The sequence below is a fragment of the Amblyomma mixtum genome, chromosome 4 (genome assembly GCF_055824585.1).
Source record: "Amblyomma mixtum isolate Tamu chromosome 4, ASM5582458v1, whole genome shotgun sequence".
Taxonomy (NCBI): domain Eukaryota; kingdom Metazoa; phylum Arthropoda; class Arachnida; order Ixodida; family Ixodidae; genus Amblyomma; species Amblyomma mixtum.
Window position 1 is genome coordinate 43,688,269 of NC_143015.1, and position 14,938 is coordinate 43,703,206.

Below are 14,938 nucleotides of genomic sequence, written 5' to 3' on the forward strand. Positions count from 1 at the left end.
TTTCACCGCGAAGCTCGATGGTGTCCAAGAAAAATTAACTGCTGGCATCATGTCGGCGAAGTGCGTGGCCGCGGAAAGAAATACGAGGAATGCGGAAAGCACTATGCATACCTCTCGGCCACTGCCCTTCACACCCGATCTCGAAAGCTGATGTCAACTGTCTGGAGCTCAGGTTTTAACGTGAATTCCCCTCTCTTCTTCAAAAAACATAATGGTGGGCGACTGACGCTTCTGCCTCGAGCTAATCCTTTTTGTGGGTTGGGCTTTGTCAACAGAGCTCTCCCGGTCTAGAGGGACGCGCGTTTGAGCGCGGAGCGATCGGACGCGTGGCACATCGGCTCCGTCGATTTTCGACTGGAACCGCGGCAATTTGATGTAACACCCATCAAACCTGTGCGTCTGCATCTGTGAAGTCAGCAGGATCCTGGAGACACCGATCTGACCCAGGGACGCCCAATTTTCGACCACTTCGAGCAACCCTCCGCATCACCACGTAGCGGTCGAGCTGAGCCTAACGGCTCTGGCTCCCCCGCCGCTGGCTGCGGAGACGCCCGCCGGTCAACCTCTCAACATGGCTCTGCCTGAACAACGCGGATACGACCCCACGACTCTGTCGTGGTCGTCTGTCCCTGCAAGCCAGCCAGAGGATGGCCCATCCACCATTTCGGCGCAGCAAGCTGCCCTTTTCCAAGTCGTTGAGAGCCGGCGCCGCCGCCGGCAGAACGCACGAGGAGCTGCAATGCCCAAGACTCCTCTTGACAACTCAGCAACAGGAGACGCTCGCGCTCCGTCTTCTAAATGTCCACAAAAGACACCAGTCTCCAAGTGGACGCCTAAGCCAACGGTCAGGATGAACCCTGACGATTACGTGATCGTGCTGAGGCCACGCAGTACGGTCGCCCTCAAGACAGCATTTCAGCACGGTGAGCTCGGCGCTGCCATTTCGCAACTCATCGGCAGACAGCATATGAATGCGATTACAATTTCTCCCAATTGGGAACAAAATATCATCGTCTGCGGCACGCAGAACCCCGAGGTGGCTCAAAAGCTTCTGACGGACATCCAAATTACCACCAGCAAAGGATCGCTCCCGCTTCACGGACACCTCAAGCTCACCGGTGATGTGTGTCGTGGTGTGATTACTGTGCATAACCTTGAAACCAGCGAATCCTTGAAACATAGTGTGCAGTGGCGCGGTGGTGAATTAGTCCATGTGCGCAAGCTGGGAACATCGAATGTAGCTGTGCTAACTTTCGAGGGACGCAGCGTTCCGCGCTACGTCCACTACAACGCAGAACTGACTCCCGTCAAGGAGTATAAGAAAACGGTGCCAGCGTGCTACCGTTGCGGCACGCTGGGGCACCGGGTGGACAACTGTCCCACCCCGGTCAAAGAAAGATGCGGCCTTTGTGGCCAGAACGTGGGGGTGGGTACTGAGGGGATGGCCCCCCACGTTTGCAATCCCGTGTGCATAATATGCGGGGGCCCGCACCTCACCAGCTCCCGCGAATGCACAAGAAAATTCATCCGGCTTCCGCAGCCAGGGCCCAGGCCGCCAATCAAGCCACCCAAGGGAGCCAATTCCGGCGCGACACGGGGCAGTCACGCCAACGGCCGCCAGCAAAACAACCAGAAGACGCCACGGCCTCCCCCTGGCAAGACAGCAACGGTACCGCCACCACCCGGAGCAGCGGAGTTCCCAGCTCTCAGCGCTTCATCTGGCGGCGCCGCCTGCAACCAACCCAAGGTAGGCAGCTGGGCGAGGGTCGCCTCCTCTCCTTCCCCTCCTCCCTCCTCCCCCACCAGCACCGCCGAGACGCAGGAACTCAAGCGCGAGCTCGCCCTCTTGCGCGCTCAAAACGAAAAACTAGCCAGCGAGCTTAACTCGCTCAAAGCCCAATTCCCTACTCCGCCCACGTCGAGCGGCGAGGAAGAAAACATCACAGACAGGGAGATTCCTACTCCTGTGGAGAGTCGCGCCGCGGCCCTGGAGACCCGGGTGACCGCGATTGAAACACAATTGGCTGACCTCCCCAAAATTATCCACGATACCATTGCGTGTCAGGTGGAGAGTGTCATCGCACAGGTGACACAAGCCGTAACTCACATTATCCAAAAATGGATAAAAGACAATCCGCGCGTCCTTAAACGCGTAGGGCCAATCAGGGACGCTAACCGCCCCTCCAAATTCAACAGAGTTATTCCCGATGAATTTGACCTCTCGGAAGACTCCTGCACGTCTGCGCCGGGCACTAGCGGACTGGGGAGTCTTAACAACGTAACCCCACCCTCCGCCTCCGACCATGGCCCCCAACCCTAAGTCGCGAGCAAGAACAACTCAGCCGCTTACACTAACGCAGTGGAACTGCCGTGGTCTCAAGAATCGCACGAAGCGGACTCATCTCCGCCTCTATCTTGAGACCTTTGAGTTCCTCGTTGCCGTGGTTGCCCTTCAGGAACCCGGTGCGGGGGCCAAACTAACAAACTACACTACATTTCAACACAACCCGCAGACATGTATACTTGTTCACAAGCAGTATACTGCGCAGGAGGTCACGCTCCCCACAACACCGCCTTTCCCATACACGATGGTGTCAGTGCTGCCCCTAAAGCGGTCTGACCCACCTGTACACATTCTAAACATTTACTGCCCACCTAAACTTAAGAACGTCACGTTCAATGAAATTTTCACCCAAGCTATGCAGGTGGCTGGAAGGGATCCCCTTCTGATCGTCGGGGATTTCAACGCCCCGAGCAGGCTATGGGGGTACCCCCGGGAGGACAGACGTGGGAGGAAGCTTGCGGAACTTCTTTCCACACTTGGCCTCACTTTACACACTGACCCCGCCAACCCAACACGTGTCGGCAATTCGATTCAACGAGATACTTGCCCGGACCTCACATTTACACGCAACATACGCCATGCCGACTGGCTGAATACAGAGGACACTCTGGGTAGTGATCACTGTATAATCAACACAACCATTTACATGCGTCCCCTGAAACGTCCACTAACACAAGCTCGTGTCCCGGACTGGACGACTTTCCGCACCTCTCTACCCATCGTAGACCCCGTCCAGTCGGGATACGACGCATGGTCCAAATCGCTCACGTCTACACTCACACAACACGAAAAGCTGATACAGCTCACAGAAACACAAACGGACGTGGACAACCACTTGCTCCACCTTTGGGAGGCCCGCCGCAGCCTCACCAAACGATGGAAGAAACAGAAGCATAACAGACGCCTAAAGAAACGCATCCTCGAACTCACACAACGGGCAGCAGAATATGCTACTCAGCTAGCCGACACTAACTGGGTGGACCGGTGCAACGCGGCTGCGCGCGAGATGTCTGGCCGCAACACGTGGCGCCTATTCCGCGCTCTCATTGAACCAATACAAACACGCACGGAAGCCCAACGCCACTTACATAGGGCCTTGCACAACTTTAAAGGATCGACAACACAGCTAGCGCACACGCTCAGGGATCGATACCTGTGCACCACTAAGGACCCCCGGCCGGCGGCGTACTCTTATGCAGGCGAAGAGAACATGGAGCTGGACACTCCGTTCCAGCTCCACGACCTCCGGGCGGCCTTAAGCAAGATGAAGCGGGGCACTGCACCCGGGCGCGACAAGGTTACGGTCAAGCTCTTGGCCAACCTTCCCGACGCAGCCTACGCCGCGCTCCTCAAATACATCAATAGCATTTGGGACGGAGAGACTCCTCTCCCTCTCGATTGGAAATCGGCTCTCGTGACCTTCATTCCGAAGGCCGGCAAACCTATTGATGTGGAGAACCTTCGCCCCATCTCCCTCACGTCTTGTGTCGGCAAGCTGATGGAGACGATGGTGCGTGACAGACTCCGATTATCTCGAAACACAGCACATTTTCGCGGACACTATGTTCGGTTTTCGTCCTCACAAGTCAGCACAGGATATACTTCTGCAGCTCCACCACGACATTTTAGATCCTGTAGAATGTCCCCACAACGACAAGGTGGTCCTGGCCTTGGATCTTAAAGGCGCATTCGACAACGTCAAACATGAAGTAATCCTGGACCACCTCAGTAACACCAACTGTGGCCACAAAACATTCCATTACATAAGACAATTTCTTACAGACCGTCAAGCCTATATACGCATACAAGATGCGGAACACGGGCCATACACCATCGGCTCGAGGGGAACACCTCAAGGCGCGGTCCTGTCTCCCCTGCTCTTCAATTTGGCAATGCTTCGTCTTCCCTCCAAATTGTCTTCTCTGCCCGGGATACATCACGCTCTTTATGCGGATGACATTACAATCTGGGCCACGCAAGGTAACCTGGGCCACATGGAGTCCTGCCTGCAAGCAGCGGCAACCCTAGTCGACGACTACGCGGCCTACTGCGGACTCCAGTGCGCCCCAGCTAAATCAGAATTTGTGCACTTACGTCCCTCCCCTCGGGACACAACACCGCTTCGCATCAGTCTCCCCTCGGGACCGATCCGGGAGGCCAAGGAGATCCGCGTCCTTGGCCTCTTCATACACCACCAACGCAGAGTCGACACCACCCTAGCCAAACTTCGCACGGTGGGAGACCAGGTGGGCCGCATGGTCCGCCGGGTCTCCAACAAGCGGGGCGGATTACGAAGCAAGGATGCACTGCGGCTTGCCCATGCTTTCATAACGAGTAGAATCCTCTACTCAACTCCCTACTTGCACCTGCGCAAACACGATGATGACCAACTGGAGGTCATCCTGCGGAAAGTCATCAAGCGGTCTCTCGATCTCCCGGTCACCACGTCCAACCAGAGGCTTCTGGCTTTGGGCGTGGTGAACACATTTAGGGAGCTTCGAGAAGCCCACTTAGTCAACCAATACACGCGTCTTTCACAGACCACGTCCGGTCGCCGCCTCTTGGACCGGCTACACATCAAACATGACTACCACATTGAGGAAAGGGAGAGAGTGCCAGAACCCTGGAGACGCGCCCTCCGGGTCCGACCCCTTCCCCGCAACATGTCCAGAGAAGACCATAGCGGTCGTCGCCAGGCGCGCGCGGAAGCGTTGGCGCGATACTATGGTAACCAAGAACACGTGTATTACGTGGACGTTACCGGCCCACACCACGGGGGGTGGTACACGGCCGCAGTCGTACACAACACAAACACAGTTAACGGGCTCACTTTCAAAGCCTACAACGCAACACACGCGGAGGAGATTGCCATTGCTCTGGCTCTCACGAATCCCAAGTCAAAACACATCATCACCGACTCGCGAGGGGCCTGTCGGAACTACGAGTTGGGCTGGGCTCCCCCGCTTGCCTGGCGCATACTGGAATATAGCTGTCGATGCGAAGATCCAACTCCACGCAACCTGATTTGGGCCCCCGGTCACCAGGGACTCCAGGGAAACGAACAGGCCGATCAGGCCGCCCGCGCACTCTCTCCCCGGGCTATCTCCCTGTCCTTAGAAGGGTACTCCCAATCAGACAATCTGGCCCTTACATTCAAACAAATCACCGATTACTACAAGGAGGAGCACCGGCGCTACCCGGCCCCTTGTAAGGGTCTGGATCGCGCTGACGAGCGCCTCCTCATCAAAATTCTTACTAACACTGTGCTGTGCCCGGCGGTGCTTAAACACTTCAATACATCCTTTGATGGCGCGTGCCAGTTCTGTGGGGAGGTGGCTGACACCGTCCACATGGTTTGGGCGTGTCAGTCAAACCCATCTATCCCCCCCAACCTCAACCCCACCAGAGAGGACTGGGAGGCGGCCCTGCTCGGCTGTCAAGACCTAAAAAGCCAACAGGCTTTGGTTCAACGGACGCGGGCGGCGTTGCTTGCCAATGGGGCACCGGAATAGGGGCTCCACCCAGTATTGTAAGGGGAAAGGGCCAATAGGGTCCTACCCCAATCATCTTTCTGTAAAAAACTTAATTTCCCATAAATGTTTTTCACCACCACCTCCCGGTCTACATTATGCATCAGAGCACGCACGTGTTTCTGGCCCAATCGGCAAAGCATGCCACGAACCGAGAGGGTTATATTTGGGACAAGAAAGGCATCGAGGCGTCTCTAATTTGGAGAATAAATAGGATGGGGGAACCGCTCGTCACAAGCTAGCTTAGCGGAACAGCTCTGCCCAATGCGCAATAATGCCATCGTGCACCGAGTGAATCTGCTGCCTCGAAGATTCGCAAGCCGGGCTGAGAATCCTGGTAGACAACATGGGCGTTACTGAAAACGTCGAATTTCTTACTGCCTCGCGCCGTTCATACTTGAGGTCGATTACAGGAAGCTTCAGCAATATATCCGAGGTGCGTCTCCAAGACCTCAGAGAACTGAGAGCATATTATTTGAATGATAATATTTTCAAAGGAAGACAACACGTAATTTTGATTGCATGTTCTGCATTATTACTCAGTCGATTCAGATACACTACCGGCAGTCTGCGTGGTAGGCGTATACGGTCGACAGGGGTCCGGCAACCACGTCGTTCTGCCCAGCTGTGTGGTTTGAAAAGATTAGAAAAACATTTCCGTCTCTGCAGTTCACGTGCTTTAAGAGATTCTAGGTAAATACAGTAATGAGCGCAGTGCATAAGGCTTTGTTCATTTGAACCGGCATGTATTTTGCAATGCGCAGTGGCTTGCCCGACCGAGGCGCGCAAATGATGAACCAGCCGACCATCGGCACCGCATTGATGCCATGGTCCTCGGAGAGAAAAAAATCTCTGCCTCTCCCGTAAACGAGAGTAGAGTAAGCATGAAATGTTTACGGGCCTAATGTCATCTCGGTGGACACCCAAACCGCACCGTACAGGAAGGGAGGAACGCCACCACCCGTTCAGCGCGATGCCTTGCCATTTGAACGCAGCGCTTCTCCCCCGGATCACGTATGACAACGAAGTGTAACGTGGCATTTATGTGCTTTTTGCACGCCTTATTAGAAATCGGAAATTATAATTCCGTGCATTATCAAACCCACAGCTCCACTGATATCCTGACAAACATTGAGAAGGCACTGGCAGCAGTTATTTTTTGTCTCGTTTGGAGACCAACCGGTGCTTGCATGCCGGTCGCGTAGGAGGGCTTAGAGAGTCTCGTTAAATCTCGTTGAGTCTCGTACGGTGCCCGGATGTTCTCGTTTCAGAGCCCGGATGACTGGAATTCAGTGCCCGGATGAGTGGATTTCAGTGCCCGGATGACTGGAATTCAGTGCCCGGATGAGTGGATTTCAGTGCCCGGATGAGTGGATTTCAGTGCCCGGATGACGGGAATTCTGTGCCCGGATGACGGGAATTCAGTGCCCGGATGAGTGGATTTCAGTGCCCGGATGAGTGGATTTCAGTGCCCGGATGATGGCTCTAGGTCTCGGCGTGACGTCACCACACTGCCGACAACGGGGGCTAAAAGCATTTCATGCTTAATATATATTTATTCCGCTACACAAATTTTGCTTCTGGCATATTCTTTCACTTAATACAGCGCTTAAATTTCTAGAGCTCCCTTTTTAGACAGCCAGTTGTTCTCATTGATTACCTCGCGTTCACAGCCCCTGTTCCAAATTCCTATGCACAAGTAGGAACACCTTTCGACGGGGAAGAAAAATGAGCAGGAAAAGTAGAAGGAAAAGCAGAAGGCAGGTCATTTTTTTTTATCAGGACAATAACCATATTGCATGCACAACAGCGCACATGTGCTGTTAGCACGCGCGTGACCGCCCAAAAAACCGACTTGATAATACAAGCACTTCTTCTACTTGGCCTCCATTTGAATATGCTTCCTTCCTCTGCTATGTCCGAACTTTGCACAAGGTGTAATCGAATACCGCCAGGCAAACAACGCTCACTAGCATTGCGGCGCGATCATCTTCGGTTACGTTGAGCGAGGATTTCTAGTCTCCTACAGCAAAATAAAACAAGTTTAAAATTTTTTCCAGGGCGTTTCATCCGTTTTAAGATGCGTGTTTTCACATACAACCAGTATTTATTGCTCAAAGTGCTGCACGCACTACCGGTACCAGCGCTTTGCACGAGCCGCAACGAGCAGACGCACCGAACCTGTCCGGACTCGTGTCTCAAACATGAGTCACTTCCGGCGGGCGGCAATGGCGCCCGTTTTTCCAGTTTCGGTATTGAAAACTCAAATTTTTGCGCGCCGTTGGCACTTTAACTGCTTGAAACTGGAACGTAATGTTTTGTGGGTAGCATAATAGGGGGGTGTACTATGAAAAAACAACCTTTTTACGGTTTGAAAAATTTCGGTCAAGTAGGCCTTTAACAGACCGGACGCGAGTAGAGTGGGTGAGGGAAGAAGAGTTGGTTATTGTAGAAACTAACTTCGGCGGATGTAATTTTGCCTACGGGCAACCATGGACATTCCGAATCCATATCGGACAATCGCAATGCAATAAACATCAGTCTTCTGTTCACTTCCTAACGTGGTGCGTGTCGTTATTTTCGCTCCCCTAAGTTTCTATATTTTGGTGCCGAATACCCGGGATGAGTCGATCCAGTTTATCAGCAATGGACTTGTGAACCGCAAAGAAACGCGACCCACCAGCATCACCAACGAGGCAGCCACCGCAGACGTGCGAAACAGCGCACGCCCAGCAACTGCGTAGCGAGGCCCAGCGGCGCTTCTCCGCCACGAAACCTGAGACGCAGTTATGAAGCGGCTCAGCCCAAAGAGGGCAGCGCTGAGAACGCAGGTGACGACGCTGCTCGCTGCCATAGACTCGTCTCTCGAGAGCGAGGCAGACGGGAAAAGCTTCACTGTTTTGTTGGCAAGGTTAAACGCCTTGCAGAAAAAACTAACGGAAGTGGATGCAGCCATAGAGAAGGTCGTACCAGACAGCAACGCGGAAGACGACTACGTGCGCACCGTAGAGTTAAACGACCAGATGGTCACATACATGGCGAAGCTGGACCAGGAAGTGAAGGAGGCACAACAAAAGAGATCGGTGGCCGAAAGATCGACATGCCCCCAAAAGGAAGAAGGAATAGGCGTTTCATCAGAAGTGAAACTACCGAAATTGGAGTTACAACGATATGGTGGTGCCACAACAGAATGGCAGCCGTTCTGGCAACAGTTTCGGCACGCCGTTCACGGCAACGCTGCACTCACCAACTCCGAGAAGTTTCTCTACCTGCGATCAACGCTTACAGGCAAGGCATTGTCAGCTGTGGCAGGCATTCAGGCGACAGGAGAAAACTACGACGCCGCCATCGACCTCCTCAAGGAACGCTTCGGTCGGCCTGATGTCCTGATTCAAGAACATCTGACGCAGCTACTCGACTTACCACCGGTACGAAATGCAAACGAGGTGAGCACTTTACGACGACTATACGATCACCTACAGCGTAATATGGCCGCACTAACGACTCTAGGCGTGCAGAGTAGCAGTTACGAAGCTATGTTGTGCTCTGCACTGCTTAGGATGCTACCAGTTGGCCTCGTCCTGGAGTATCACAAGTGCCGCTCTTCAGATAAAGCGAATGACAATCTGAAGATAGAGAAATTGCTAGAGTTCCTGAAGTTGGAAGTCGAGAGTAGAGAGAAAGCACTTCAAGTTGGCAAATGGGAAAACAATGACGCCAGTCACAAAACCAGAATTGAGAAGGAAAGGGCCAGAACTCCCAAATGGTCAGCCACTCTCAGGGGCTCAGCAGCATCTCTCTTAACTAGCCAACCCAAACAGACTGAGGCCTGTGCATTTTGTGCTTCGAAGGGTCACGTTGCACGGGAGTGCCAGGCATCACTGTCTTTGGAAGAAAAGAGAAACAAGTTGCGTAAAGCAGGTCGGTGTTATCGGTGCGCAATCAGAGGACATACTTCTAAGGAGTGTCGCAACAAAAGAGTGAAATGTGAAAATTGTGGAAGAAGACACATCACTCCGATGTGCGATCCAACCTGGAAGAGATCAGATAACACGGCGACTGAGTTGCACTCTGCGACGCACAGTAAGGCAAAAATGACGTCCGCCGTGCTGCTCCAGACAGCTCAGGTCTGGGCGGAGGGTAGCCGACGAAGAGTCCTCAGCCGTGCACTTTTTGATGGCGGAAGTCAAAGAACCTTTGTAACAGAGGAACTTTCACACCAGCTACATCTAGAGGTACTGGGTGAGGAAGATATTACCATCTATCCTTTCGGTGGAACAGGCAATATTATCAAAGAAAAGCGCAGACGAGTGCGAATTTGGTTAAGGAGCCAGTACGACCGAAGGGATCATTGTTTGGAAGCCTTGGAGGTACCTGAAATCTGTACTGACGAGCTTCTGATCCCTGAGGATGTGGTACAAGAAGTCAGAATTAAAGTGACTGAGCTTGCTGATGTTACCTTGCCACCTGCACAATTAACAAGCAATGGCATTGGTATTCTGATCGGTGCTGACTATTATTGGACTCTAGTGACCGGCGAAGTACAGAAGATGCAGGGTGGTCTGGTGGCTATTAGGACACACTTCGGGAGGACACTTCAGGGAGCCATTCCCCACAGCAACGGCAGTGCAACCGTAGCTGTCCTTCGAGCCAATGTAAGGGAAAACACCAGTGCACTGGCCACCGAGCTCAGGTCATTCTGGGAGCTGGAAAGCATGGGTATTTCCGAAACCCCTCCACATAAGCAAGAACATGAAGAAGTTCATAAGGCTTTTGAATCCTCCATTAAACATATCGATGGGAGGTACGAAGTGGCTCTTCCATGGAAGCCAGTGAATTTTCATCTTGCCGACAACGAAGCAGTCGCGAGGAAACGCTTGGCTAGTCTCACGAAGAAACTATTGAAAGATGAGACAATGCTGAATAAGTACGATGAGGCCATACGTCAGTACCTCGAACACGGATTCGCTGAGAAGCTCCCAAAGAACGAAGTCAGTCAGACGGAGAATAGAGTGTATTATATGCCTCACCGGGCGGTGCTACGACCTGATAGCCTGTCAACTAAGGTCAGAGTCGTGTTCGATGCGTCATCGAGTGATGCGGGTTGCGTGGCACTCAACGAAGCACTAGATTCGGGACCGAACTTAAACCCGGACCTCTTGAAAATGGTGCTGAATTTCAGAACGCACCGCATCGGACTCAGTGCAGATATCGAAAAGGCATTTCTGCAAATCTCACTGAGAAAAGACGATCGTGACGCTGTACGCTTCTTCTGGTATGAGCAGGTACCCACAAAGAAAAGCCCGAGCCCCCCGCTAGAAGTCTGGAGAATGGCAAGGGTCCCGTTCGGAGTAACCAGCAGTCCATTCCTACTTGCCGCGACAATACGCCACCATCTACATACGATTAACGACTGTTCTGGCACAGCAACCACGCTTGAAGAGAGCTTCTACGTCGACGACCTCATCACAGGCACAGACACAGAAGAAGAAGCTGAAGAATTCTATCGACAGTCAGTGCGCATAATGAAAGAGGCAAGCATGACTCTTCGAAAGTGGAATTCAAATTCCAAAAGACTACAGGAGATTTTTGAGAAGGAAAAAACTGGGTGTCCGACGAGCCACGTTGAATGTCCCACAACCAACACCACGCGCGTGTTAGGACTTGTATGGGATAAAGAAGAAGATCGCTTGGCCTTTTCAATGGAACCTGTCTTGGAATTTCTAGACCGGAACTGCAACACAAAAAGATTTATCCTTCAGGCATCGGCGCGCATTTACGATCCCCTCGGGTTGATCTCCCCGGTCACTGTGACAGCTAAGTTAATGTTTCAGACGCTCTGGGAACTAGGCGCTGACTGGGATGCACCGTTGCCTGAAGAGGTACAAACAGCGTGGACGCAGTGGCACACAGCGCTGCATAACTTAACAGCAATAACTGTTCCAAGATGGTGCCTCAGTGCTGCCGATGACGAATTGCAGATGCATATCTTTACGGATGCAAGCCCCAAGGCATACGGAGCCGTTGCCTACTTGCGCGCATGTCGACAAGGCTGGCCGACAGTAACCTTGCTCTTGGCGAAATCGAGAGTGGCCCCGCTGAAGAAGCTTTCTCTCCCAAGACTTGAACTGATGGGAATGCTAATGGGCGCCAAGCTAAAAAACTACCTGACTCGATCGCTAAGTCTCCAAGTGGAAGAGTGGTTTCTGTGGACAGATTCGACAATCGCGCTTCACTGGGTGAGGGGTTCTGCTCAACAGTGGAAACCATTCGTCGCCAACCGCGTGCTGGAAATACAGCAACTGACTGATCCAGACATCTGGAACTACTGCCCAGGAAAGGAAAACTCGGCTGACCTCCTTACCCGAGGAGTTTCCCCTGAGGTGCTCACGTCAACCAGGATTTGGTGGCAAGGACCTTCTTGGCTCACCGAACCCCGCGCTAACTGGCCACGCAGCGAGAGGATTGTCTCTGGAGATACAACTGTCGATGAAGAAAGGAAGCCAGTTAATGTTCACAGTGTGACACAAGGAGTGGAAGAATCTGTTCTACCTTTTAAACGCTACAGTTCAGTGTTTAAGCTGGTGAGAGTTGTTGCCTGGATGCAACGATATCTGTATAACTCGAGACATCCCACCGAGAGACGGAACGGATATCTGACAGCAGAAGAGACGAACAACGCTCAAATTTGCCTGATCAAAGATGTACAACGCGAGGCTTTTCCCGAAGAGCTCCAGTGCATTCGTCGCTCAGCGCGAATACCGAACGCGTCTCCAATACGTGACCTCAATGTCTTCTTAGACGATCACGGAATATTAAGAGTTGGGGGACGCCTGAAGTATGCCGAGCTTTCCTACAATGCCAAGCATCCTATTGTTCTCCCAGCGAGCCATCGCTTCATCCAGCTGTTAGTTGACGGAACGCACAGGCGCCTTTTACATGCTGGACCACTTGAAACGCTCACAGAACTGAGAGAGCAGTTCTGGATAATGAAGGAAAGACAAGTGGTAAAAAGGGTGCTGAAGAAATGCGTGACCTGCGACCGCCTGAACAGCCGAGCAGCCACTGAAGCAGTGGCTCCCTTACCTCCTGAAAGGGTAACACAAGCGTTGCCTTTTGAGGTGACAGGCATAGATTTTGCCGGTCCGCTCAACACCAAAGATCAAGGCAAAAACAAGAAGTCTTACATTCTCCTTTTCACATGTGCTGTCACACAGGCGATACATCTTGAATTGGTGACAGACATGTCTGCCTCCAGCTTCTTTAAGGCGTTCAGAAGATTTGTGGCAAGAAGAGGAGTGTGTCGAGTTATTTTCTCGGACAACGCAAAAACATTCCAACGTGCGTCACGGGATCTAAGAAAGATGTGGAAAACCATTCGTAGAGAAGAGCTGCAAAGATATTTTGCGAACCATCGGATCCAATGGAACTTCATCGCCGAAAGAGCTCCTTGGTGGGGCGGCTTTTGGGAGAGGTTGGTACGATCTGTGACGTGTCTTCACTCAAAAAAGTGTTGGGGAACAGCTACTGCAATTTTGAGGAGCTTGCAACAGTCCTCACAGAAATTGAGGCAGTCATCAACTCCAGACCCCTCACATACGTGTACGCAGAAGCAACTGAACCGGAACCTCTCACTCCATCGCATTTTCTGGTGGGAAAGCGTCTGACCTCCCTACCCGCCGTTTCTAGTTCCGCATCAGAGCCGCCTCGGTCAGACAACCTTGACAGCAGTTGGAGATATCGTCAAAGGATGGCTGACCACTTCTGGCGTAGGTGGCAGAAGGAGTACTTGAACAGTCTGCGCACTGCACATTTCAACATACCGACAGCATCGAACGCCATCAAGAAAGGAACCTTGGTACTAGTATACGAGCATCTTCTACCACGGCAACTCTGGAAGATGGGAGAAGTCATCGAGGTGTTAGTCGGACGTGACGGACGGACCCGGGCCTGCATGGTGCGCCTACCGAGTGGAACTGTGGTTCGAAGACCAGTGCAACTGTTGTACCCCCTCGAATCCCTCTACGAATGAGCTAAGGCTCATTGGGGGGGAGTATGTAGAAACTAACTTCGGCGGATGTAATTTTGCCTACGGGCAACCATGGACATTCCGAATCCATATCGGACAATCGCAATGCAATAAACATCAGTCTTCTGTTCACTTCATAACGTGGTGCGTGTCGTTATTTTCGCTCCCCTAAGTTTCTATAGTTATTTCAGAAACAAGAGAAATAAACGCGCTTGAGCAGGGCACGTAATGCGAAGGCAAGATAAACGCTGGTCCTTAAGGGTAACGGAGTGGAATAAACGGAAAGGCAAGTGTAGCAGACGGCGGCAGAAAGTTAGGTGGGCGGATGAGATATGAAGCTTGTGGGGATACAGTGCCACTGCTGGCAAAGGAGAGGGCTAATCGGAGAGACGTGGCAGAGGCCCCTGCCTTCTGTCCTGTCGTTTTCGAAATACATATAACTCCGGAATCTCGAAGTTGCAGTTCATCAGAAAAAAAGCGCAAAGAGTTTAAATCGCGATCCGCAAAGTGCGATAGCAGAAAACTTTTATTGGTGTTTACGGTACGGGACAGAGGAAACGCGGACGTACCTTTTCACCATTCCTGTCGCGATATCCGTGCTGTTGATATAGCGGAACACAGCGGGAGTTGACCATTCTGGAGTTGTTGAATTATAATCAGGAGGCAGTGCTTTAGGCAGACTAGGAAAGCGTAGCACGGTTTATCTGTGCAGGACCGATTCGGGCGTCTTTGTGGCCTTCCACGGACGTGGAGCCCGCGCGCTATGGTTCCGGTGGCCGCGACAGGTTTCATATTTTTGCGTGGGGTACTCAGAGCAAATGTTACATAAGATCAAAAACCTTGCATCAAGACCAGCAAGCCGAAGCCATAGCTCTAGAAATAACTTTTGACGCGAAGTTCCTCATTACATGGCTCTTAGCTTATAAAGTGGACGGGCGGATCGCATCTCGGAGCAATTTTCACCGTCGGCCACGCCATCTGTGAGATTCTCACCAACGAAATTTACAACAGCACAAACCGACATTTACACGGTCG

At 52.3% G+C, this 14,938-nt stretch overlaps 1 protein-coding gene across 1 annotated transcript; it reads left to right on the plus strand.

Moving 5' to 3' along the window:
* Positions 1-293: 293 nt before the first annotated feature.
* On the plus strand, positions 294-5,945 carry LOC149346343 (uncharacterized). The gene is made up of 2 exons (XM_089586370.1): positions 294-1,747; positions 5,751-5,945. The coding sequence occupies exons 1-2, from the start codon at positions 572-574 to the stop codon at positions 5,892-5,894; spliced, it is 1,320 nt and encodes a 439-aa protein (XP_089442496.1). The 5' UTR covers positions 294-571; the 3' UTR covers positions 5,895-5,945.
* Positions 5,946-14,938: the final 8,993 nt, after the last annotated feature.

Coding starts and splice junctions, on each gene's coding strand:
- LOC149346343 (XM_089586370.1), top strand. CDS start 572: ATGGCTCTGCCTGAACAACGCGGATACGACCCCACGACTCTGTCGTGG. Junction 1,748..5,750: donor CCGCCTGCAACCAACCCAAG/GTAGGCAGCTGG, acceptor CAACCCCACCAG/AGAGGACTGGGAGGCGGCCC.